General features: G+C 36.1%; 1 protein-coding gene across 1 annotated transcript in view; it reads left to right on the top strand.

Moving 5' to 3' along the window:
• The window catches only part of Col11a1 (collagen type XI alpha 1 chain), a 189,869-nt gene that overhangs the window by 63,071 nt on the left and 99,182 nt on the right, over positions 1 to 27,616 (top strand). Inside the window, 19 exon segments of the mRNA XM_032897445.1 lie at positions 4,459 to 4,611; positions 4,798 to 4,890; positions 6,633 to 6,887; positions 7,493 to 7,555; positions 8,702 to 8,743; positions 9,366 to 9,428; positions 11,326 to 11,400; positions 12,379 to 12,462; positions 15,082 to 15,138; positions 17,951 to 18,004; positions 21,034 to 21,087; positions 21,191 to 21,244; positions 21,406 to 21,459; positions 22,555 to 22,608; positions 22,723 to 22,767; positions 24,654 to 24,707; positions 25,200 to 25,244; positions 25,437 to 25,490; positions 26,025 to 26,069. Coding sequence (XP_032753336.1) covers positions 4,459 to 4,611; positions 4,798 to 4,890; positions 6,633 to 6,887; positions 7,493 to 7,555; positions 8,702 to 8,743; positions 9,366 to 9,428; positions 11,326 to 11,400; positions 12,379 to 12,462; positions 15,082 to 15,138; positions 17,951 to 18,004; positions 21,034 to 21,087; positions 21,191 to 21,244; positions 21,406 to 21,459; positions 22,555 to 22,608; positions 22,723 to 22,767; positions 24,654 to 24,707; positions 25,200 to 25,244; positions 25,437 to 25,490; positions 26,025 to 26,069 — 1,398 coding nt within the window.

The following is a 27,616-nucleotide window of genomic DNA, read 5'->3' as shown; positions in this document are numbered from 1 at the left end:
TTCATTGTTTTCTAACACCTTTCTTCTTCACGTAACTTACCTAATCCACTCTAAATTCAGTTGAGTATAATGCCACAGTAACAGCCTCATCGTGGAATGAGAGACGTATGCTCTAGATAGATTTTCGTTTGGTTCGAACAACTTCATACATCAATGGATAATTTATCTGATTCAGCATCTCAAGTAATATTTAAATTATGGCTCTGGCCTATTTGTACCATGTTAATTTATTTTCTTAATTTATAAGATATTGGTTAGTGAAGTTCTGTATAAAACTTTCTTAAGCTCTCGTGCATGCTCTATCTACCTGCAAAGAAGAGAGACAACTGACATTTTCTTTTTAATGACTAAAATAGAAGGTGAAGCCAAGCAAAGGAGATCGTCAGTGAAAGAGTATGAGAAACCTGGCTTCCTGCCATGGATGTCATCCACCACTGTCTGTCCTTGTTGTCAATGGCAGGTCTCATAAAAGCACCATTTTGTTTTTGTTTTGAACTATTTTTTTAAACAAACAAGTGAAGGAAGCATATTTTCCTATTCAGAAGATTCATCTTCACCCCATTCCAAATTTCTGCTGGTGTGCTCATGGAGCAAAGATTAATTTATGTCATAGCACACTCTCCCATTTGTTTTTCTTTTGTTGCAAATATGGATTCTTTCCCCATAAATATACTCTGATTATAGTTTCTCCTCCCAGTTCTCCTAGTTTTTCCCTACTTCTCCTTCCTTCGTTTCTGCTCCAGATACACACCCTTTCTTTCTCTCACTAGAAAAAGACTCTAGAGAATAACGAAAAATTACAAAAGAAAAAAAAAAAACAAACGATGAAGCAAAAACTTTCATATAGAGTTTGGATGCAGCAACCGAACAAGAGGAAAAGAATCCCAAGAGCAAGCACACGAGTCAGAGACCCACTCTATGTCACAGTCAGAAATCCCATAAAAACACCAAGCTATAAGCTCCAGGGTATATGCAGAGGACCTGGCACAGACCCATGTAGACCTGGGCTTGCTGCCTCAGTCTCTGTGCGCTCCTATGAACTTGTCTTAGTTCATTCAGATTGCCTTGTTTTTTTCTGTGTCAGTGTGCCCCAGGTCATCTGGCTCCTACAATCCCTCTAACCTCCTCTTATGCAGGATTACATGAACACTCCGGGATGGGATGGGACCTGATGAAGGCCTAACATTTAGACTCTTTCCAGACATAATGTCTGCCTGGGGGTCTCTTGCTCCCTTCGGCTTCTGGAGCTATCACTCCAATGATATTTGCCCGGACACTTAGATCTGTCTTATCATCAGAAATCATTTTATTGATATATATTTTTAAACACCAATAGTATCTAGTCTTCCCTTAGGTCCTAGTTCTTGGTCATCAAAGCAGTTTTGGGTAAGGGCTCCCTGGTGTTGTAGATTTGGCCTTAAGTCAAACCAGATCTTAGTTAGCCACTCACACTGGGTCTATGCCACCATTGCCCTAGCATATTCATCAGGTGGGACAGATTTTTAGGCCAAAAGTTTTGCAGCTAGATTGATCTCTAATGCCTCTGCCTTTTTAGCCTTCAGGGTACCCTCTCCCACCAAAGAGACAAGAACATAAAGGAGAAGGGTGCATACAGGCAACAGATGGCCCTTTCCATGGTCAATGAGTTGCATAGGTGTTGTCCTCAGAACAACCCTTTGTCTTAGCAACTGCTTGTGTTGTTTGGGGGTTTCCATGGGACCCTCTTGGCCAAAACTTCATTTGAGTAAAACCTTGTCCCACCATTGGAAACCTAGCCTGGCTACCTGATATGTCCTGCTGAGAGTCTACCTCCCCATGTCCAGGGATCCTCATTAATATCACCTTCTTACATTCTAGGAAGTTTCCGCTGCACTAGGTTTCCATGTTCCTAGTTCTAGCCATTGCTTGCCTCATTCTCTCCCTCCATCCCATTCCCCCCAACTCCTGATGCCCCTGTTCCCATCCTACCTGCCCTTAGTCTACCTAAAATCTATTTTTATCTTCCCCTCCCAGGGATTCAGAACATTATTTCTTTGATTATTCCTGTTCTTCCCTACATCGATTTTCAGAATATTTTCAAAACTCATTAGTGAAAAGCGAAAACGTCCTCCAAAGTATAATATCAACTTCATGTTGGAAAGATTGTTTTGAAATCTTTTTAAATCTTTGTTTGCAAAGGTTGTTTTAGACAGAGAGTCTAAAATAAGGAGACTGCAAAAAGCTGTCCTTGTGGTGAGAAAGAAAATAAAGCATATGGACAAACGGAAGGAAATGAAAAGATAAAAATGGTCAGCTTTCAGACTGACTCTGGGTAATCCGTGAGGAAGATGTGGTCCAGTGCCTGACAGAGCATCCCTGCCATTTCCTTCACCTCCTCTCTGGGCACTCTGGCAGTTCTGCATTTGCAGAAAGATCCCATAATGCATACAGTTATGACGATTGGAAGACATTTTCTTCTACCAGAAGAAATGTCACATAGAACTAATTCTGTTGACACTTTTACAATTGCATCTCCAAATCCCAGAACGTAACCTGAATACTGTTTTTATTGCTTATGTTTCAAACTGGCTCCTCAGTATTTTACTGATTTTTTGGTAACTCATAGTTTACAATTTGATAACATTTAGAACTGTAAAAAAAATACAATCCTGCCAATATTTTTTGTTTTCCATATTTTATTTCTAGTCATCAATGAGTAGTTATAGATATTTACTGTTTCTCATTCCCACATGATGGATGGTAGCTCAGAAACAACTTTTTGGTGCATTGTTTTTAATTCGTATAATAAAGACCAACATGGTGGTTCCATGACTATAACCCAGGACTTGCATGGTGGAAGCAGGAAGATCAAGAGTTCAAGGCCATATTGTGGCAAATACCAAGTTAAAGGCCTGGTGTGTCAAAAAGGACATTCTCTCTCTCTCTCTCTCTCTCTCTCTCTCTATATATATATATATATATATATATATATGCATACATGTATACATAGAGAGAGAGTTCCCTAGTAGATATAGATATTTTATTTAACTGATGCAGTTACCAAAGTAATTAATATGTTGTCTGTATACAGCTTTGTTTAAACCAAATTCTATTTTTTTCCATCTTTATTAACTTGAGTATTTCTTATTTACATTTCAATTGTTATTCCCCTTCCTGGTTTCATGGCCAACATCCCCCTAACCCCCCTCCCCTTCTGTATGGGTGTTCCCCTCCCCATCCTCCCCCCATTACCACCCTCCCCCCCAACAATCACGTTCACTGGGGGTTCAGTCTTGGCATTAAACCAAATTCTAAATAGTCTCTATTAATCTCTATTTATATTTTAACACTCAAAAAACACTAAAGGAATTGTCATGTTTATATTTCATATTTGTCATTGGCTACGTCATCTAGAAACATTCACTCATTTTGATTGAAAGTCACAAAATACCAAGTATGCAATTTTAGGTTTTCTTAGGTTTTGTTTAGAGGCAATGAGTGAATTAAGAGTAAATTTTTAAGTTAATATTTTTCAAATATGTTCATATTTATTCATGTTACTAACATTTCCCCACATAGATGTAAATATGTCATCATATCTTCATAAGACTCTTCCTCCTATTTTATGTATTGAAAAGCCATACCTATTTAAATGCTGCCATTTTTAGTTTCATTTTTTTCTGTGCTTGTGATTCAAGCCAGTGCTGATATGCATTAGCTGGGTGTTTGTCCATTAAGCTGCAGCCCCAGAAAAATTAATATTTTCATAGGATGTTTCATAGCAGATATTTACAAATTGAAATTAAACAATTAATTAAACTGACCAATATTTACCAACTATTTCCAAAACACAAATCCTTCTTTTAAATTAATATTCAAGTTTTAATAAAAGTTTGACTCATGATTCAAACTTTTATTTTTCTTACAGCCCTAATCACTTGTTCTGTTCTTAGAAAGCTTGCTTGATAACTCTGATGTTATAAGCTTCTGTATACAATAGAATGATATTTCTGCTTCATAAATGATCTCTCTTAACATTTACTTTGTGTAAAGGTTAAGGAGATAATTTCCACCCTGTGGATAATAGTGCTTGCAACTAATCAAATTGCCCAATATTTGTTCCTCTGCAACGTAGTATGCACCTGAGGATATAATCGAGTATGACTATGACTATGGGGAGACAGACTATAAAGAGGCTGAGAGTGTAACAGAGATGCCCACTGTCACTGAAGAAACAGTAGCGCAAACTGAGGTAAAACCAAGAACTGTCTGTTGTATGTGGTGTCCGCTGTTTGTTGTCCTTTAAACTTACCCCACATCTATCACTCGCTTCTGTGAATTAATAACATGTTTTCTTTGACAGAGATACCTTGCGGAGAGCCGACCAGTTTTACATTTTCATTTCCTTTCTTTTTTCCATACGCTTTACTTTCTTTCTCACTCCGTGTTTTCCATTCCGTCTTTCATGACGTTTTACAGAAAAAGAAATCCAATTACACAAAGAAGAAGAGGACATTGGCCACTAACTCAAAGAAAAAATCTAAAAAGTCCACATCCCCCAAATCTGAAAAGTTTGCATCCAAGAAGAAGAAACGTAACCAAGCCACAGCCAAAGCCAAACTAGGGGTCCAGGTAGCCAGAAAAAGCTATCAAGATCTGTCCTAGACAAGATGGAAGATCTCTGATGAGTCTTAGTTTTAACCCAATTAGATCAATTCCAATTTGGCTAACACTCTAGTGCAATTAAATCATGATTTTCACTCACTTGAGGTTACATTACAGGTTTCTTAACCCTCGTTCTTCTGAATTTATCATCAGGCAAATATTGTGGATGACTTTCAAGACTATAACTATGGAACCATGGAAACTTACCAGACTGAGTCTCCTAGGCGGGTATCAGGATCGAATGAGGTAATCCAGCAGTCACCTCACTGTGGCTTTCAAAATGTGTAACATATTGGGTTAGATTTCCTTGGAGAAGCATCTCAGTCACTGAGTCCTTTGAGATGCCACTGATAGAGGAACAGAAGTCTTGGCTCATAATTACAGAACACCTGTTGATGTCGGTTCAGAATTTGCATGACACTTTGGTCCATGCAAATTCCATACTTTTCAAATGGAATTGGCTGCTATCATTTCTTTATTGCTCCTACAGTGGAGTAAGCTTTTTAACATGCCACCAAGAGTATTCACGGCATGATTCTTCCTGGGGAAGAATCCTCTGACGTGATAATTGTATCATCAACTGATACAATTCACATTTTATTGCACAGGAACATTCATTTTAAAGGCAGCAAACATTTACATTTTACAATTCTTTAAATTGTTAATTATGATTAAAATAATATGGTTTAAATGTCCAATTATTTGCCATGTAAGTGTTCCAAGAGAGGTAGATTTGAGAAGGTCCTCGTAATTTCATATTTCATATATGCTTTGATCATGAAATAACAATCAGCAGAAAATTCAGTTTAATATTGTCAAATATCTCAGGCCCATTATTTATGTTATCATCATCAGTAAATTAGCATAACAGTTCGATTATTTGAAACTTATTTTTTTATTGGATATTTTCTTTATCTACATTTCAAATGCTACCCCCTTTTACAGTTCCCCCTCCGGAAACTTATATCTGTTCCAATAAAATATAGTTGTAATTCAATCACACCCTTTAGAGTTATAAGCATTTAAGTTATGAATAGATTAAGTTTCCTACTCTGAGTCCTTTCTTACGAGAAGTTACAACAGTTCAAGGTGTTGACTTTCATTTATAAATTCATTCAACTATTTACATCAGGGTTGAGAACATAAATTACATCATAGGCAAGATATAACTTCCTTCTTTGTGTTTCATATTTAAGACTAAGATCTTATAATTATTAACCTCTTTATATACCCATTACAGAAGTTATATTAGTGACTTAACTATGTATTTTCATTCACATAATTTTCTATAATGCTGCCTATGTAGTCTATATTTCCTTGCTATTTATCTTGTTTGTCTTTGAGGACAACCTTTCAAATGTAATTCAAAATGTGACAAGGAAGATTATTTGATTTTAGCTTGATTGCAGTCATAGTACATGTTAATAATGGCGTTTCTTTATGTGCATAACACTCTGAATAGTCATCAAAAAGAATACTTTTCAAATACTGGTACTAATATTTAGCTGACAATTTTGAATATCAAATTATAAAACTTACCTTTGTGGCAACTGTATTTTTCTCTATTGTCCAATAATATTAGAAAACTAATCAAATATTCATAAAATTTATATGAATAACAATATTCATAAAGTATTCATAATACTGAAACATGCATACTTTATTTGTTCAGATCTTGTGCTATAAAGCTTCCCTAGTGAGCAAATTTTCCCCAGGGAGAATAAACATACCTGTTGAATCCTTGTGAACATTTGCAGTTGATGGGGAAAGGTGCTTTGAAAGTAATATGTCTTTGTACATATGGGTGTATGTACAAATATATTCCTTTCAGTGATACTGAACAAACAGCCTCTCTCCAGGCTCTTGTCTTGCTTGAGTAATGAACTCCCTTCCTATCTCATACCATTAAGGTATAGTTACCGATGCTCACCTTGCTTCACTAACAGTAAACTTCATATTCTCCAATTCCCTGCAATTTACATGAATAGCCAAATCCAGTTGAAGAAGGTTTTACTGAAGAATATCTAACCGGAGAGGATTATGATGTCCAGAGAAACATTTCCGAGGATATTCTGTATGGAAACAAAGGAATAGACGGCAGGGATTCTGATCTGCTGGTAGATGGAGATTTAGGTGAATATGATTTTTATGAATACAAAGAATATGAAGAAAGGACTACGACCTCCCCTAATGAAGAATTTGGCCCAGGTGTCCCAGCAGAAACTGATTTCACAGAAACAAGCGTAAGTCAGCACTACGCTCTGTGCCCTGCGCATGTCTTCTCTTGGGAATGTTTCTGCATTCATTCTGATGTGTTTTCAGGCTTAAAATGCACGTAAGGTCTTATGTTCGTTGTGGACACTGACCAAACCCTAGAGAACCACGATAGTTTCTTCCCATTGGGAGTTGACCGTGGTTGTATCTTGGGCTGTCTCTGTAGTCTTCCTTTTAAAGTACTTTAAATAGAATTTTACCCCAAATTTCTCATAATTGATAAATGTATATGAACCTGTAATTGTTTTTCTGACTACCAGCTCTAGTATTTTATTTCAGATTATTTTCTACATTTTATTTGGTGATATTTCTTATGTATTCAAGATCTTTTTGAGACTACAAATCATTTAACTTTCTCTAACACAAATAAAGAAGCAACAGTTTGAATTTCAATAGTCCTCTTGCTCATCAGGCATTATTGAAATCCTTAACTTTTTTTTTTTTTTGTGAAAGGAGCACATTCTAAGAGGTTGCTTTACATGTATTTAGGCGGTTAGATAATTTTTATTAAAGATTGAAATATCACTTAACTTACTGAAAAATGTTTAGCCTGTTTTTAACTTTTGCTCAATAGATCAATGGCCATGGCGCATATGGCGAGAAAGGGCAGAAGGGGGAACCTGCTGTAGTTGAACCCGTAAGTGCTTTGTACCATGTCGTAAAGATTGCTACAATTGTCTAATTGATGAATTGCCATTAAGTCATTATAGAGGACCATGCGTTTTCAATGAAAACTCTGGTGTTTATAATTTTTCACAAACAGGTGTGTGGGCTTTCCGGAAAGCAAAATTTCAGAAAAATAAAATTATCACACGTTTATGGAACTTGGAGTTTTGAAAATGACTGACTTTCTTTGGTTCAGTTCTTTGTTTACAAATCTGCGTTTACACATTTTATTCTTTGATTTCAAATGTTCGGTGGTTGAGATACAATCGCTTTAGGTCTTCAGTCTGTGATTTTTACGGATAATTTATTGAACTGTCTTATTAGAAATATCATCCGAAGTACATTAAATAAAGTGAAATAAGTAGACATGGCCTTGAGAGAGAGATTTGTGGAGAGGGCAGTCAGTGGAAAAGTGTTAAGGAAAGGGAGCAGTGACTGTGGACAGAATGTATGGCGTTTTCTTGTAAACCCATAAGACCAGAATATTCTCTAAAACTTCATTTTGTTTACTTGCATGATTATGTGGAACTATAATTTGTATTAAAGTTATGAGCTCTGAAGATATTGTTAATGGAGAAGCAATTAAAAAAAATCCATTAGCCAGTAACATGGAGAAAGCAGTGCATTAGGACTGTAGGCTGGCTGTTTAACTGTTCACTTATTAATCCTTTCAATAAACACAAAGAAATACATTTTTCTGGAATTAAAGTGTTTAGGTATTATTTCCTTTCATTGGTTCATTCCTCAATTCATCCACTAACACGGCAAATATTTATCATGCTCCTGTTTTCTGTTTATTTGTATTTTGGTTATAAATTAAGTAATTAAGTGCTAAGGAAGAGCTTGATAAGGCATCTCTGCCGTACTCTCTACAGAAGCACCTAGAATATTCTTTCTCCTTCCTAATATCATTTGTCTGAGTATCTATTTTACTTTCAATTAGTTCGTACATTCACTAATAGCATGATGGAAGTTATATCTTCTATTATTTTAAATTATTTTCTTTTCCCATAGAAACATATTTTGAATGTTTTATATCATATGAATTTAGACTCGACTTTAAAACTGTTATAGCTGGTGGAAAGGCTAAAAGTTTCATGGCTATTTTCTGCTACAGGGAATGCTTGTTGAAGGACCACCTGGGCCAGCTGGACCAGCGGTATGTAAATGATTTTTTTGGCTTGATGTTTAAAATGATTGAATATAGGATTTCTGCCACATACTTGAGTTGTTTATATTTTAGGCTGATTTGATTTATAGAAGAAAAACAGTCAAGCTTAACAGCTGTTAGACACGACCTATTTTTTTTTGTGCAAATGTGTATGTGCCTTATGTGAGATAGGAAATTTTCATCATAAAAATATGCCTTTATGTTTTTAAGTAGTGGCAAAACCAAAAATGTGAAAGTGCTGACAAGCTAAATGATTTCTTGTTCAAGTTTACTAGCACACTTTTGAGGTCTAGTCTTATGAATAGCCATTTCTTCAGGAGGAACTGGGGACCGGCCTTCCCCACTATTCATTGGCAAGCTTTTCTTCCTGTTTTCCTTTGGCGTCTGCCTCCATGCTGAGCACAGACTCATAGAGGAGCAGTTGTGCTGAGGGCAGACCTGTTTCCTATATGTTGTCTTTTCACAGGAAGCTAAATGGAGCAGTTGTTTGGGAGTCAAGGGCATATTTATAAAATATAAATGAGGGACGGTTTAAGTGTTAGAGGCATGCCTTTACTTGAATACTAATGAGGCAGGAAGTGGCTTCTGACCATGTTTTCCTTCTGTGCAGGGTCTTATGGGTCCTCCAGGGCTACAGGGTCCTTCTGGGCTCCCGGGCGACCCTGGTGATAGGGTAAGTCAAAAGGGGAAAAGGGGGATGTCACATGAGAATGTGCAGCACGTGGCCTTAAAATTAATGTTTTCCTTAAATTAACATGGTACCTGTTTTTTTTTTTTTTTTGGTTGGAAGAGTGGGATGAAAGTTCTACAAATTTAGGATTGTACAACATTTTACTTAACTTTTCAGACATGTTTGAGTGGGGATAAAATTTTAGGTACATGATTAGTGAGCCAATTTTGTTGTCAGGTCTCTTACGTACATGGGCAATTAGAGTAGAGGAAGCTTTTCAAATATGAACACAAGAAGTTTGATCTTGATATTCCTGTAGATATCCATTTTTCTAACCTCATCTGCATAAATTTAGATATTGAGTTTGACGGAGATGTTTGTTTGCTTTTTATTTACTGTATACATGAGTAATGTGTGTAAATATCTGTAGTCACATGTGTGTGGGAATGTGTGTTTGTTTCTGCCTGTGTGTGTGCACGTGTGTGTGTGTGTGTGTGTGTGCTTGTACATGTGTGTGTGTAGTACGTGCATGCACATGTGTGTCAGTGAGTGTGCAGGTAGACAAGTGTGGATGCCAGTTGTATTTATTAACCTCACTCCATCTTAACATTTTGAACTAGTGTTTCTAGTTGAACAAAGAACCTGCTGGCCAGCTTTAGCCACCTTGTCCAAGAGCTTCTGTCTTTGCCTCCTCCAGAGTTCTACTGTGTGTGTGTGTGTGTGTGTGTGTGTGTGTGTGTACATGCACATGTTTGTCAGTATGTTCTCAAAAAGGTGTTGATGTCAGGGCTCTTTGTCAACCCTACTCCATCTTATATTTCGAATTAGTGTTTCTAGTTGAACCGAGAACCCGCTAGCCAAGTGGTCGAAGAGATTCTCTGTCTGCCTCCTCCAGAGATCTCGAATTACAAGGCATCACGGACATGTCAGTTCAAGCATTTGTGTGTGAGCTGGATAGCTGCACTCCATTCCTCAAGCTTTCATGGCAAACACTTTCCCCAACGATGCATCTCCCACAGCCCCTCATATCGTGTTCATTTTAATAAGACTTCAGTCGATAGTTTGAATTGTATCTTTATATGTAGTTATTAATTTTTAGAATTTGATTCTTTTTAACTAAAATATGATTTACTAAATATGTGTAAAGGTAAGTTTCCTTTTACTTAAAACTGATGCATATATTCTTCATATATATATCATCCATTCACACATAACTTTATAAAGATGTATGTATAAATTTGATACTCTATAATCATGTATATCTGTGGCAAACATATGCAAATTTCTACACATATGTGCTTGCATGGATATACACATTCAGTATATTTTTAAACACAACTTTAAGACAATTTAGTAATAAAAATTTTAATGTCAGTTTATCATATTAACTTTAGCGCTTATACTAATAAAGTGCCTATATTATTGGTAGTTTAACATAGGTAGAAGATACACTTTAAATATCTATTTAAATATCTATGTTAAATACCTATTCCCTAAATATCTATTAAGTAATATTTAACCAAATTTTGTGAAAATAAATCTTTTTCAACTGTAGAAATCTTAATTTTCACTTTTTCTTCAGACTGATTTTCTTCCAGATTATATGTATGTATGTGTGTGTATATATATTTATATATGAATGATAGTTTCATGATATGCAATTTTAACTGTTTTATCAACCTTAAACGTAATTTGCATTGTGTTTTGATTGTACATTAGTAACTGTGCACTATTCAGGGTCTTTGAGAGAAGTAGAGTGAACAGGAAATCCAATCCTGTCTACGTGCATTTACCTAAAAGAGATTAACCAATTGGAGAGGGCAGGAGCATTCTCGGCAACTACTTGTTCACTGATGTATATTGTATTAATTGATCCTGTTCATTGTATTTCCTTCCCTAGGGCCCACCAGGACGTCCTGGCTTACCAGGGGCTGATGGCTTACCCGGTCCTCCAGGAACCATGTTAATGTTACCAGTAGGTTTTAAAAAATGTTTTCTAAAGATGAATTCTATATCTACTCATTATGTAAAGAAACAATACTGGAGTTGAATCATTGAGTAGGACATTTCAAAAGGATGGGAATGAAGGCCTTGAATCTAGGGTCATTTCACTGAACAGGACTCGGTAAATGGCTCTCTTTACCCTAAACCAGTTTAAATCTCTGATTATTTTTCATTCAGTGAAATGTACATAGTCTGTCTAATCACGTGAGCAGTCCGGGACGTAGATTAATTAACAACAGGTTATTTACCATGCTATTATAACATTTACCCTAATATTGACTATCACTGAAACATTAAGTCTTTAGTGTAATCATCGCTCAAAAATTATTTTAATATTGAGTGTCTTATATATAATATTACTTAGCTGCTACACATCTAGCATTTGCCAGCTTTTGTGTAATGAAATTCAAAGAAATTCTTATGAACAGTGGAAAATTACCTCAGATGATATCTCAAGTCAGAAATCCAGGCAGACATTGAGAATTTCAAAGAGTAGCAATAGCAAACATCTGCTTAAGGGTGGATGAGAGAGACATTTATATTTCCTTATGGTCTCGGAGATTCCAAAGGTTTTGGTTACCAGAGCAGAACCGTTCTGTAACTTTTGCTCAATTTAATATACTTGCAATTGCTATGAATGAATTGTGAGAGTGGGTAGCATTCCCACAGATTAAAACAGGCATGATTTTCTTTTTTTGAAGAATATCAGTAATAAACTGGGAAATAAAACATATATCCACAGTTTTTATGAATTGATAGAGGGGACCTGTACAACAAGCACTGTCATAGAGACTAAGACAGAATTGCCCTCAAACAGAAACATGATTCTAAAGTGACCTTGAACTTTTGTAAATATCAACCTTTTATTTAATTTTTAACGCAATGGTTAAAGGACCTCATCCCAAATTTTGTCAAAAGCTGGTTTTGTGCTCGTCTTATCTTTTCTTAGTTCCGCTATGGGGGTGACGGCTCCAAAGGACCAACCATCTCTGCGCAGGAAGCCCAAGCTCAGGCGATTCTTCAGCAGGCTCGGGTGAGAAACCATGAAGCCCCGTTCACGTGACCTGATTCTGCATCGAACACCAGTGTGCAGGCCCACGGAACAGTGGTTCTATGCACCACATGGAATTTGTGGAAAAAATCTAAAAAGCATATTTATCTTTCTAGGAATAATAGTTACTAACTTAATATTAAATAAATGACCCTTGTATTGCCACATGCAATGCTGACATTAGCCACCATGGCGTACAAAGGTCCTACTTTTAACAGGATATTGAGAGCTTATATGTAGTATTCCTTACCTTCCACATCCTGACTTTTCTCTGCTAATTTGCAAGCCTATAATTATGGAAATAAATGTGAAAACACACAATGAAAGGAATATATCCCTCTAATTCACAAACCACGTAATTAATTTCATTTTTAGTTAGCTTTAGAGCATTAAGATGTAATATTAAAATCCAGTCAACAAACAAGGAACGAGTCAGATTTCATATAATGCTTTTGTTCATAATTTTATAGTCATCAAGGAAGAAAGTAAATAGGACTTAGGATTAGTGTCATTATGATAACTGTATTTGTATCATGTCTAAGATAACTTTTTAATTATAATCATAATTTACATATACATTTAAAATAGTGAATATGGAAATGAACTTATTAACCATTTTCAATATCAATTAATAATAAAACAATTATCCATCTGAAAAGTGACTATTTGATTGAATGATAATGAGAATATGTATTTATATAAACTATATTATTATTAAATTACTTAAAATAACTATATATTTTTAAAGAAATTTTATTGTTTTGAATTAGTTAAATAATTAAAAGTTTTTCAGGCTAGTTAATTTCTTGTTTGATTAGTCCTCTTTTTATTCATTACTGATCAAGCATTTCCCTAAAGCATATTATTAATGTCTTTTGATCAAGTCATCCCCCAGTCCTTCCCTTCAAATTCTTCAGCCCCACTTCCATTTTCTCTTGATTTTCTTGTTTTTCTTTTTTATATTTATTTATTTATTTATTTATTTATTTATTTATTCATTCGTTCATTCATTTACTTATTTTTTAAACCTGCTGTGTTCATTTATTCTGCTTGTACACTCATGGGTATAGTGTTGTGTTTTATAAAAGGAAAGGGAAGTCAGTTTGATAGATATGGTGTATGTGTGGGATGCCTCTGTGGGCCCATGCTGAAGCATCCTTTTTTCCTTACGTACCAGTCATGAAATGTATAGTATAGAATAGAGTTCATTTAGGACCTGGGAAGGGGAGTTGGGAAGGGAGTACAGACACAGACAGGCAGACAGAAAGGAAGAGGAGGAGGGGGGGGAGGAGGAGGGGGAGAGAAATAGAAGCCGTGAACACATGGAGAGGGTGGAGGGGAAATGGGGAGAGCAGGGACAGAGAGGTTAGAGAGTAAGAGGGTAAGAGAGTAAGACATTAAGAGAGTAAGAGAGTAAGCGAGTGAATTGAGAGCTCTCATTTCCTTTGATAGTAAGCTGGGCATTACCTGGCTGTTACCAGGTAACTGGGGTGGAGTCTAGAAGGAATGATAGGACCATCTCCTTGAGCTGGGTCAGTCAGGCACGCCATTTCCTGACAAAACTTGACAGTGGGAGTTCCTGATCTCCTTCCTGCTCCATGCTTTGGCTGTGTGAGGCTGGATCTTGTGCAGGTTGTGAGCACACTGTTCTAGCATCTCCCGGTTCGTATGTGCATCTGTCCAGCTGCATCCGGAAAGCACTGTCTCATCATAGTCCTCCATCTTTCTCGCTTGTAAAAAGCTTGTAAAAAGAGGGCCGAGAGAGTCACTAACCTAGGGCATGATGATGTTTTCACAGTCAGTTTATGTGATTTGTCATCTTGTTAAATTTAGTGTATTCTTACTAATTAAGAAGTGTGTTGTCCAAACACTCATGGTGAGTTATTGGTGGAACTTCAGAGATCTTACTGATTTTGTTTCGTGCATCATATTTTTTATGATTTTGCATATTTTCAGTCATAGGGTTATCTTTGAAACACACATTCATCTTTCACTCATTAATATTTAAAACAGTAGATCAAAGTAACTTAACATCTATCAAGGACTTTTTCCTCTGCTCTGCACTCTAGTTTTTCAAATACCCTAATTTCATATTTTTTTGACATGGAGTCTAATGATAAAGCACCCGATCAGTCTATTTTGTCCACAAAAAGAATTCTGAATTGTACTGCCACACGCTAATCACCGTAATTTATCTTAAAACTCTACTAGAAAACATTTACCTTTCATTGTTCACCTTTATTAAAGATCTCCAGCCAAGATCTTCACGTGCCTGCACAGTGAAGACAAAGAATGCTCTATCTTTTGGAGTGTGCTTCGTAGTAGAAAACTATTAGATAATCTATTTTTTCTGAAATCTCTTTTTTAACTGATTAAATTTTGGCAATGTATTATTCAAGACTCTATAAGTTTGAGACATGAACAGTCATTAAATAGAACGTTCTAGTTACGTGTACTTCACCACTGACTAAACTTTACTAGCATGTTGCTAGTATACCTTTGTTAGTTTATATACTACCCAAGGACATCCTGTCCAAATGACCTGTGCTACAACATACTACTAGGCAAGCCTTCCTAAACTTGATGGTTTTTGTCTTCTAGATTGCTCTGAGAGGCCCTCCTGGTCCAATGGGTCTTACCGGAAGACCAGGTCCTGTGGTATGTTAAATAACTTATATATTAAAAGTTTCCTATTAATATGTTTTCTCACATCAACTTCAAGTCTCTGTTTATTCCTCAGGCTAATAAACTTATTGTTTATGACTCATACTGACTCATTTAAATAGTTTTTTGTTTAATTTTTAGTAATTCTGGTCATAGATTTTTAGGGACGCTATCATCAAATTAAAGGAAAATTTAACAAATGTAATATAGTTACATATCTGCCATTTAAACCATAATTATATTTTATTTGAATTCTATTTAATTATCAAAATGCCACTATATATTAAGTCTTTATATTTATATTGCATGTGAAATCTTGGATAATTGTGCAATTTTTATATTTTATTTTATTGAAAATAATTTTTATATAGGATATTTTGATTATTTTCCTTTCCCATGCCTCCTTTAAATGTTATCTTCCTTATTATATTTTCATTATTTACCCAGTTTTTAAATTAAATTATATTTTGTTCATATTGTTTTCTTCCCGTAAGTTGGAAAGAAAGAACTCAAAGTATCTTTACTCCCAGAGAATAAAATAGTACACATAAATGACCCAGAAAATTTTCATCAGAGGAAACTCTTACAGCTGATCAAGTTTTAGCCAAGTAGCTGGATACAAAATTAACACACAGACATACAGACACACACACACAGACACACACACACACACACACACACACACACACCAGTTGGCCTTCTATACATAAATGAGAAATGAATGAGAAAGAAATCAGGAAAACACAACCTTTCATGAAAGCCTCAAATAATACAAAATATCTTGGGGTACCTCTAAACAAGCAAATAAAATATTTGCATGATAAAAACATCTAGTCTTTGAAGGAAGAAATTGTAGAATCTATCAGAAGATGCAAAGATCCCCATTGCTCATGGATCAGGAGGATTAACATAGTAGAAATGGCCAGCCTCTCTGAAGCAATATGCAGTTAAATTCAAAACCCATCAAAATTCTAATACAACTCTTCACAGATCTTAAAAAGGCAGTTTTCAGCTCATATAGAAACACCAGAAATCCATGATAGCTAAAACAGTCTTGAATAATAAAAGAATTTCTGGAAGGCTTACTTCTCCAATTTTAAGTTATACTACGGAGCTATAGTAGTAAAAATAGCTTGACTAATTAACTCCTGATAAAATGGTAATCCTTGGTACTGTAAAAAGTATAAATAAACGGATAAGTACCTTAATATAATACAATAAAAATTAGCAAGTTTTGCCGAATTATTGCTGCTTTCATTAAATATATAGTTCCTTAAACTAAATCTTAAATTTTCATTATATATGTATGTATATATAATTTTGATATATACTCCTGTATGAAATGTTCAGAAAACATATTCAATAGGACATCAATTAAATACACCTTCGAATAGATTATTAAAAGTCCATTTTTTCTTACTGTTCTGCTTTTCAAAACACAAGAAGGAGAATTTTATTAAGTCGCTTAACAAAGAAATAAGTTTTATTCACATGCTAGTGATACAAATAAATTATACACTCACAGAGGAATATGGAAATACTTTACAAAATCATAGGCAATAAAGAAGGTAGAAATGATATTCCTGTTCATCTTCTTTCCCATCAATTACACGGTAATTTTGAGTATATGTAAAAGAGTGTTACTACAATCTACAGAGCAAGTAATGCGTATGAACAGAGAATGAAACACAGCCCACTGTAGGGGAATGTCAGGGCCAGGAGGTGAGAAGGGGGAAAGAGGATAACATTTGAAATGAAAATAAAAAAATTATCCAATTAAAAAAAGAATCTGATTACTCTAACTGTATTCAGTTCAGTGATACATGGTCCTTCTTTCATTATAGGAAATTAGGTGCAAGAATTCTTTTTTAGAAACTTGGTTATTGTTATAATTCTAAAAATTTAAAAATACATTTTACTTCACTTCTCTTGGGAGACAGAGTAGGAGTTATTTCATGTTCATACCACTAGGCGGCACTAGAAAGCTTCTTTCAGATTTATCAAGTTTTGACTTGCTGGAACTCCGTTTAATTTAACGTATACTCATTAAAATAAACCTGAATACTTGTGAATACACTAAGTAATTTATAACAATCATATTAATTTTTAATACTATAAACTTTTAGACAGTATGGATGCATAGTATATATTCGTAAATTCTATAGCTCCTTTCTAAAGCAATTCATTTTCCCTTGCAGTTAATCTGCTTGGCATCTTTGTACTGTTTAAATTATATAAACATCTGTAAATTATATTTATTATAATGATTCATTTTTATAGAAAAAATCAAAACAATCTGAGGAAAATGCTTTGATGTTATTTCACAATAATAATAATGGTACCAATATCATCTTTCTAAAACAATTTACTACTATAAAATTCATTAGCTGCGAATTAAATGTTTATAAAGAGTTGGTTTTGTGCACCCCTTACTGTGTGAGTGAACCCAGTGTATGCCTGACTCTGTGGAAATTCACTGCCCTCGTGGTACCTCACAGTGCAATGGTTACTCAGGCCTTGTTTATCAGACAATGTTTGTTACAGTAAAAATTTTAAAGAAAATTTCAGCGTGATATTAATGTTGGCTTCTGTTCAGTTGTAAGCGGAATATAGATTTTATATATGGTTCATATATCAGTATGCATTTGATCTGACTAGAAGAACCACACTTTAGGTATAGGACTTTAATAGCTCATTGCATGAGAAATATCAAACTGATTAGCAGAGTATGTTTATTTCTTTCGAGTGAATCAAAGTCATCAGTGACTTAACATTGATTGGTTGTCTTCTTTGCTTTTCTCCTCAGGGGGGTCCTGGTTCAGCTGGAGCCAAAGGTGAGAGTGGGGATCCAGGTCCTCAGGTAAGAACCAATACTTCGTTCTCTTTATTTATTTTTATTATTTCTGCTTATTATGGAAATGTTAGGAGTAAAGAATGCTTGTTCATCACATTTAGGCCACACCATGGTTTTAAATGGGAAAAAGAATCTGATTGGACCGTTGATCTTGCATTAGTTGGTTAATTACACAGCATTTAAATTGTGGAACTGGCGGGGTTGAGAGTAGATAGCTTCACATGATGCTGTTTTCTAGAGAAGTGATTGCATCTGTGTTACCAGGCTCTCTCCTCCTTTCTTGAACCCAAACTTCCGCACACAATAAACATAGCATATTTTTTCATGAAGATTGCCTAGTGCACTTCATGCAAGCTAATGTCATACCTTTGTGTGTTAGATAATAAGTAGAGAGAGATGTTTTACAGCCAATGTATTCATGTTAGAAACAAGAAAACAAAAAAGAATATAACACCGTGATTTTAAAATACTCATTTAAAATGAAAATACTGTTTAATAAGCTGTAGAATGTAAATTCACATTGACTGTGAAGTTCTGTATTGTTTCCTCATTGTTTTCCTTCTTCATGACTTTGTAATCATACTTTAATTATAATAATATATTTCTATACCATTTCTATGCATGCCTATATTTTGTTAATATTCACCCACCATTACCCTCTCTGTAGTCTTTCCTAATGATACTACTTACTTAACTGTAATTAGATTTATTAAAAATGATAAGGAATAATAGAATCAGAGCCCATTATATACTTTTATAACTATGATTAAGATAAAAATGCTCTATAAATCCAAACAATTCTTTGGTTAAATCTTTTTTATAATGTTTCATTTCTTTAAGAGAATCAAAAAGGTATTTTAGTCATATTTACTGCCAACTTCTCCTAACATGAGCTATCCCCACCCTCAACCTCCGATCTCCCAACCTGATGTCCTCTTCTGTCCATGTTTTTCCTGTTCTCTTTTAAATAACCCATTGACTCCAGGTTGTGCTGCCCATATACTCATGGGTGTTGGGCTGTCCACTGAAAGGCAATCACAGGACTAGACGCTGTACTTTAAAAAAAATATTTATTCACTTTACATCCCAATATCAGCCCCCCCTCCTCCCAGTACCACATCATGCAGATCCTCCCCCAAATTCGTCCGTCCTCCACCCCTCACTAGTCCTCTCTTCCCCCTGCACATGAAATCACTGTAGGGCTAGGGACATCCTCTCCCAGAGGCCAGACAATGTAGCCCAGTTAGAGGAATTGAATCAACAGGAAGCAGACAACAGATTCGGGAACAGCCACTGCTTCTGTGGGGGGACCTGCACGAAGCTGAAGCTGTACTTTTAAAGAAAACTAACACTAACGCCCACACAACCTCAATTACAAGTGACGGTCACTCCATGCTAGAATGCTGAATGGCTTGATCATGTGCAGTCAGCCACAGCTGCTAGGAATTCATGAGTGCAACAGTCCTGCTATGTCCAGAAGGCACACAAGCAATTTCTTAATTTTCCCCCTTTACACTTACAACCTTGTTTGACCCACAAATGTCTGCTAACCACTAGCCTATTCTTTCTCACAGAATTTTGGACATTTTTCAGAAAAAAAAAATTACACGAAATTGTGTCTTATATAACATTTTATTGCTGTCTTTTTGATAAGGTCTTCAGATTCATGGCATTTGAGTGTATCAATGCTATACTCTTCTCCTTGGTTATAAATCTTCCATCGTGTACATACCATAGCTTCCTGCAACAGAACCCTAAGAAAGTTGGTAACAATATTTGACCAGCCCAAGCTGTGTGTTAACCTTGCTTTCTTTGTTTAATTAACATTGCTATAAAGAGATGGAAAACACTAACTTGGTTCACTAGGAATTTCAGAAAAAATATTAAAATACGCTACATACGAAAATTGAAAAATAATTGCTCATTAAAATTTGCAAAGCAGCATACATACTCATCTGCTTACAGAACTGGTGAACCTGAAAGACGGTATGTGTTTGGGGACATATAGTCTTTGTTGAGCCTTTAAGTCCAAAGAGTTAGGTGATATCAGAGAAGGATCTCTTTCTCTGACATCTGTCTGTAGTGCACAGCTGGATAGATTGTTCCTCAGCTAAGTGTATAACTTCCAGAAGTCCCAGGCTTGGTTCTCAGCACCCACAAGGCTGCTAACAGCAACATTTATGTCCAGTTCTGATGGCCTCCCCTGATGTCCGCAAGCCCATGCACATGCATGGTGTACTTAACACACCTAGGGACATACATGTAAAATAAAATTAGTTCATTAAGGATAAAAATCCAAACCTAGCAACATTCATTGAGTTGGTATTTCTTCTCTTCCCTTCTGGTTAGACTCATGACAGACCCCTCTCCAACAGTTTTTAAGCTGTACTCTCTGACTTCCAATGATTAGACACCATCATCCTTACATTTCCAGAACAAATATTTGTAGCCTTCGATGAGAGCTTGATTCTAGTTAGAATATGATCATCAGGACTCTGTGAATAGTTGAATAATCACTCACGAAGATTTAGTTGGAAACTTTAACAGATAATCAATCATGTTACAGGAGATTTCACTGTGCTTGAAAGGTGATTAAATCCAATGTGCTTAGTGGTTTGGGACATGGATCATCTCGGCAAGGACATTTAAACAATGAAACGGAAAAAGGTCAAGTTCTTGAAATGAGAACAGAATGATGGCATTGACATAGTTCCAGGACTGCTATGTGGAAACCACCTTTCTGACAACTGAACACATCATAACTGAATTGATCATAAAGGCTTATAAGTTTACCATTATATTTCCTTTTGTTTGACTGTATTCACATCCACATAAAATATTTTGCAATATAGTTGTTTATATGAGAAGCTCCTTAAAAATTTGCTCTTTTGACTTCTGCTGTGTCAGAATTTTTAAGCCTAAAAAATCTTGTGATTAAACAGTTGTGGGACACACAGAATACTGGTTTCTAAAACTTCTCTTTTGACTTTGACTGATTAAGATTTCGGCACTCTGCTTCTAATGTCTTCCCACAGGGTCCTCGAGGTGTCCAAGGTCCTCCTGGTCCAACCGGAAAACCTGGAAAGAGGGTATGGCTATTTTTCCTTGTGCATGTCAGCCATTGATGAGTTCGTTTCTTTGTATTTACTGCTATGTTACCGCTTTGCCTAATCTCACATTCTGCATTTTTAGGGCCGTCCAGGTGCTGATGGAGGAAGAGGCATGCCAGGAGAACCTGGATCTAAGGCGAGGACTTTATAACTTTGTATTCGGATCATGTTTGGCACTTTGTCCTTGACAGTATTGTAATGTAATATAAAATGTATTGAAATTTACAGTTCACACTGACATTAGAGTCCAGACCCGGAATGAGAATATACTGGTCATGATTATATGTGATTTTGCAGGGAGACCGAGGGTTTGATGGACTTCCAGGTCTGCCGGGTGACAAAGGTCACAGGGTAAGATACCTTTACTGCATTCTTATCCAAGATGTAATAGTAATCTTAAGAGCTTAGGTGGTTATGGTATACTTTGGAAATCAGAAGAAAAATATTAACACAGACAGTGGTGACTCCGTTTGGTAAATTTTTGTATTTATTGGACACTGAGAAAATGTAGATACAACTTTGTATATAGTGCCAGTGTGATTTTTCACTACGTATAGACTTTCAAATATTCCTATCTACAAAAAGATAGAGGCAGAATGTCTGTGCTCACAGTTGTGAGGGAGACCCTTTAATAGAAGAGTTGGAGAACTTAAATGAGAATATTATTTCTTGAGCATTGCATATTCTCTACATATTTTCCTGTGGAAATAACCGAGATGAGGACACCTGAAGATATCCTGGCAACATACTGTTGCTTTGTGATGCACACTTCAGTGCAAGAACTCATTAATGGTAAGGCTCGAGAAATCAGTGTGCTGGAGAGTCAAAACTGCTGGTTATCTTTTCGTGGGAAATTGGGAGGCGGTTTTAAAAACAGTAAGAATCGGTTGTTTGTATCTTTCTTCACCAGAATGAAGAACAAACCTAGGACTGTATTTAGGTAAATTGGAGAATGAAAAGGAAAGTTTAATCTCATAGTCAACCTAACAAAATAACATTGTACTCCTAACACGTACTAGGATGAACGTGCAATTTTGTTTTGTGAAATAAATCCTAAATCCCTTGAAGCTTTCACGAGTTGTGCTGGTTTAATATTGAATTATTCAGAAATTAAGAAACAAAAGGATGCACAAGTATACTCATTCTTAAGATAGTCATAAATAATTTTCTGAATGATTCATTTCTTGATCACTGCCTGGAAATATTTTGCATATGTTTTCTTTAAATCATTTTTATTAAAAGTTGAGAGGAAATTTTTCTAGCATACTAATTTGTAAATCCTGTTAGAGTTTAAAATTTTACTACTGAAACTACTTCAAGAAAGGTCAAGGCAAGGAAGATTTCGAGGACAAGTGTCCTGTTGTGCCTGGTTATATTGACAGTCGTCTATACTCAGAAACAATCACCTCGATCCCTGTATTTATCCTGTGTCTGTTTATTCCCTAGGGGGAAAGAGGTCCACAAGGTCCACCTGGCCTCCCCGGCGATGATGGAATGAGGGTATACTACGATTTTGCTTGTTTCAGACTTGTTTACAATTAGACCACCAAAGAACAAAGTCCTTTTGAAATCACACCCCTCTAACAGGACTCCATCCATGTTTGTCACCCATAGGGAGAAGATGGAGAGATCGGGCCCAGGGGTCTTCCAGGGGAAGCTGTAAGCATCTATTTCCTTTATTTTTAAATCCCAATCTCTTTCTTGGGAAATAGTGTCTTCCACTAGTTAGGCAGTGCTAAACTCAGAAACATTGCATTTCAGACAAATTAGCCAAGGAGTTTTCATATTAAAAACCAGTGTACACTATTGCCTTTTCTTGTGAAGGGAACCTTTGTGACTTGAGGAAAGGCTCTGTGGACTGTCACATCCTGCTGGTTATAATTCTTATTATTCAGGTTTTGTTGCAGATTTTTTTTTTCATGCACACTGTCCTCTACGATGGCTACTCCTTTTTTTTTCTTTATTAACTTGAGTATTTCTTATTTACATTTCGATCGTTATTACCTTTCCCTGTTTCCTGGCTAACATCCCCCTAGCTCCTCCCCCTCCCCTTCCTTATGGGTGTTCCCCTCCCCATCCTCCCCCCATTAACGCCCTCCCGCCAACAATCACATTTACTGGGGGTTCAGTCTTGGCAGGACCCAGGGCTTCCCCTTCCACTGGTGCTCTTACTAGGATATTCATTGCTACCAATGTGGTTGGAGCCCAGGGTCAGTCCATGTGTAGTCTTTGGGTAGTGGCTTAGTCCCTGGAAGCTCTGGTTGCTTGGCATTGTTGTTCATGTGGGGTCTCGAGCCCCTTCAAGCTCTTCCAGTCCTTTCTCTGACTCCTTCAACGGGGGTCCCAGTCTCAGTTCAGTGGTTTGCTGCTGGCATTCGCCTCTGTATTTGCTGTATTCCGGCTGTGTCTCTCAGGATCGATCTACATCCGGTTCCTGTCGGCCTGCACTTCTTTGCTTCATCCATCTTGTCTAACTGGGTGGCTGTATATGTATGGGCCACATGTGGGGCAGGCTCTGAATGGGTGTTCCTTCTGCCTCTGTTTTAATCTTTGCCTCCCTATTCCCTGCCAAGGGTAGCAGATTTTTTTTAATAAATTTATTTTCTAATATGATTAGTAGTTCCACAATTGATTTTTGTATGAAAATTATCCTTGTTTTCAGAAGAAGATACTAAGATTTTACATACCACCCATTGGATTATATGACTCCTCTCTACTAAATGTGATAATATAGAAGGTCAGTGGAGGCCGTTTACCCAGAGCCAGCTCAGGAAGAGAAGCAGACTTGAAGAGGCCTCCTGACTTCAGCTTTCATTTGCTTCATTAAAGCCGGCCATGTCCATTACAGTATAGAGTAAACTATTATGAGTATGTTTCTAAAGCTGGGAAAGAACTTTGAGAAGAGGACAGAAAAGGGATTTCAATGTAACTGTTAATAATTTAAAACCCTTCAATGTAGAAAATGGTTCTATAATCCGCATAGATAAATACCCAGCTGTTGGTTCTTTTTTTTTTTTTTCCCCCGGAGCTGAGGACCTAACCCAGGGCCTTGCTAGGGCCTTGCTCTTGCTAGGCAAGCACTCTACCACTGAGCTAAATCCCCAACCCTCCAGCTGTTGGTTCTTAAAAGAATGCTCACCTAAGATTTAATTTAGGAAGATGAATGAGAGTCCCACCTTTTCTGTTTGTTCAATCAGTGTCATCATAACAAAACTGAGTGTGCCAACCAAGTTAGAAAATGAAACAAAGGTGTCTTATTAAGAACATTTGACTATTTTGTTTTTTAAAACACATTACAAGTGATACATGTGTAAATAAATTGAATGTAAGAAAGTTTCTATGCTAAACACTGTTATCTACTTTTTCCTTTTGTGTCTTATAAACATTCAATATTTATATTACATAAAATGTTTTTTAAACACTTTCCATGTACTGATAGATGAATAAATATTTTAACTCACATTATATTAAAGTCATTCAGTGAAAGAGGCCTGTTCTGAGGGTATTTCTTATGCAAGCTTCTCTTTTTCTTTTATTCCTCTCAGGGTCCACGAGGCTTGCTGGGACCAAGGGGCACTCCAGGACCTCCTGGGCAGCCTGTATGTATTACTGGGAAATTCTGGGTTTCCTAGGAGAAAGCTTGTTGCCAAATGTATATGTATGTATATGTGTATATGTAATGCATATGTATATGTATATGTAATGCATATGTATATGTATATGCAATTCATGTGCATATGTATACATATAGACCTCTTTAGAGAAACTAGTTCACAGTCCTGCTGTACTTTTAGTTCTATGGATATTAGCTCTCAGGTTCATTGAATTATTTTTCCATCCTTGCTCTTTCTGTCCGTTTAGGTAGGTCTCATGCTTTTCATGATATATCATAGCACACAATGGAAAATGCTGCTAGACTGTCTTCAGGGTGGACATGGGTGGGAGGCACTATACAAGTCTTCCTTAATTTCTCTTCATTTCTAAAAGAATCCTCATTCACCAAGGCTACTGGCTAGCATATTATAAAAGGATTCATTTTATTTTCTTGTTTAATATTTAAAATTTTACATCTGTTTTGTTCTTCATTGAAGGGTATTGGAGGTATAGATGGCCCCCAAGGACCAAAAGGAAACATGGTATGTAGTTTATATCTATACACTCATGTCAATTTCAGAGCACTGGACTTAGTGTTATTAAATTAAAATATATTACACATTATGAAATATATTTTCCAGTCGTCTTGAATGAAAACTGATTCGGTGCTAACTATTTGAATTAAAAACTATAATGCAAAAGCCTTACTAATTATTTTATTTCTTCCTATGCAGGGTCCTCAAGGGGAGCCTGGACCACCAGGTCAGCAAGGAAATCCAGGACCTCAAGTAAGTCTAAGCCATTTGCCAAATATGTTTAATCTGTGAATATGAAAAACATTTCTTTTTAACATGTTCAAGAGGAAAATGACTTATTCAGCATTCATAGGGTGCCATGGTGAAAACCTACAGAAGGCTCTGGATAGAATTGCATTATAAGCTCTGGCAAAGAGGAGCTTGTGAAACTTCCTCAAACTGCTCTGTGACGCAAAGGAGGGAGTGTGTGTGTGTGGTGTGTGTGTGTGGTGTGTGTGTGGTGTGTGTGTGGTGTGTGTGTGTGTGTGTGTGTGTGTGTGTGTGTGTGTGTGTGTGTTTGAGTGAAGAATTGGGAAAGTGAGAGGGAGAGAGGGGGAGGAGGAGGAGGAGAGAGGTGACATAAATGAGAAAGCAAGATAGATAGATAGATAGATAGAGAGAGAGAGAGAGAGAGAGAGAGAGAGATTCTCCTGTGACTCAATCCAAGTACCATCGATTTAATTATCTATTGTGAAGATGTGTCCTTGTGAAATGATTCCTGACATTAAATAAATTCTTTCATAACAGGGACTTCCTGGTCCACAAGGCCCAATTGGTCCTCCTGGAGAAAAAGTAAGTTGTTCTCGTGTTCTCATAATCACTGGTAAGCTGTTTTACAGCAGGGGTAAAGCCTTGTCTTTTGGATAAGGCATCTCCATACTTCCCCTCCTTGTTATCAAAGTCATACAGTCACCTAAATTAGAACCACGGTAATAAAAGTTGGATATAATTTATTTAGACATTGGATAGAATTTATTTAAACATCTTTAAGGTGTAATTTTAAAAAGTATAAAGTTTCAACTTAGATTGCAGATAACATTATCGGTAATGATAATTTCAGTAACTAATTGGGATGACTGTTCAAAGTCTGTAAGCTCTGAACTTCATTACTGTTAGAGTTAGAAATTCAGAATGAAGCTGGGGAATTGCACATTAAGTTTGTACTTTCAATATCCACCATGTTTCATGCGCTTTTCTATCATCCAAAACAAGATATCAATGGCAGAATTATTACTACAAAAAACAGTATAATCTTTGTGCTTGATTCATTATGGTATGTGATGGTTTGATTTACTTTGAAGGATTTTTTTGTAAGGAAAGAAGTTTATGAAATATAACTTAAACTGTATTATTTGTAAATAATAAACTTTATTCTGTGTATGAATACTTTTCTTGTATAATTGTCTGTGCACCTCATGTGTGCAAAGCCTGTGGAGGCCATAGGAGGGCATCAGATCCTCTGGAAGTGCACTGAAAGATCATTGTGTGCTGCTCCTGGGAACTGAAACCAGGTCCTATGGAAGAGCAACCAATGCTCTTAACTAAAGAGTCATCCCTCCAGCACATAAAAATCTATACTTTTTTTGGCTGTAATTACATTTGCTTTCAATAAAACTTATTGCATGATCTGCTTAAAGGGTTCTTCTAAGTTTCCACTGACCCATTTTGGTGTAGGTGAGAAATAATATTTTTATTACTAACTCAGTGTCTGGATTGTCAGCAAGAATAACTGGAGTACTTAAAAGGGATCACTTTCCCCTGGTTTCCTTTGTGAGATTCCCCAAGTAGTACCTCCTTTCTGCCTTGGTTATAGTACAATCATTAGCTGGCTCTCTGAAGTGATTTTTTTCCTTTTTTTTTCCTTTTTTTGTGAATTTCAGTGAACATAACTGGTTCTTCTGAGAAAAATCAATATTTACTCATGTATAATTTACATATTATAAAGTTCACTTGTATAGCTTTACATGAGACAGTGATTTTTTTTAATGAATTTACAAAGTTGTACAAAGACTTAATTTTTAGAATATATCACCCTAGGAAGGCTTTCTGAGTCCCCTTTCCATCCTACAATATTAACCAACAGTCTGTTCGCTTTCTGTCTGTACAATTTCCGACCACCTGAATATTTTATAGTAATGAAATGTTGATATTTCAAAGCATAAATTTCATCATAGCACTGAGCATATGGTCTTTGTGCTTATTTTAGGGACTTAACCAAGTGAGATCATGTATCTATAATCTGATCTCTTTTTGCAATTGGTATCACATTCCAAATTCTGTCTATTCGTTCATCCGTTGATAGCCATTTTTCATCAATGTGGTGCCATGAGGATATACAG

The sequence above is a fragment of the Rattus rattus genome, chromosome 3 (assembly GCF_011064425.1).
Source record: "Rattus rattus isolate New Zealand chromosome 3, Rrattus_CSIRO_v1, whole genome shotgun sequence".
Classification (NCBI taxonomy): domain Eukaryota; kingdom Metazoa; phylum Chordata; class Mammalia; order Rodentia; family Muridae; genus Rattus; species Rattus rattus.
The sequence above is the reverse complement of the archived record's forward strand: the minus strand, read 5'-3'. Positions and strand labels throughout refer to the sequence as shown.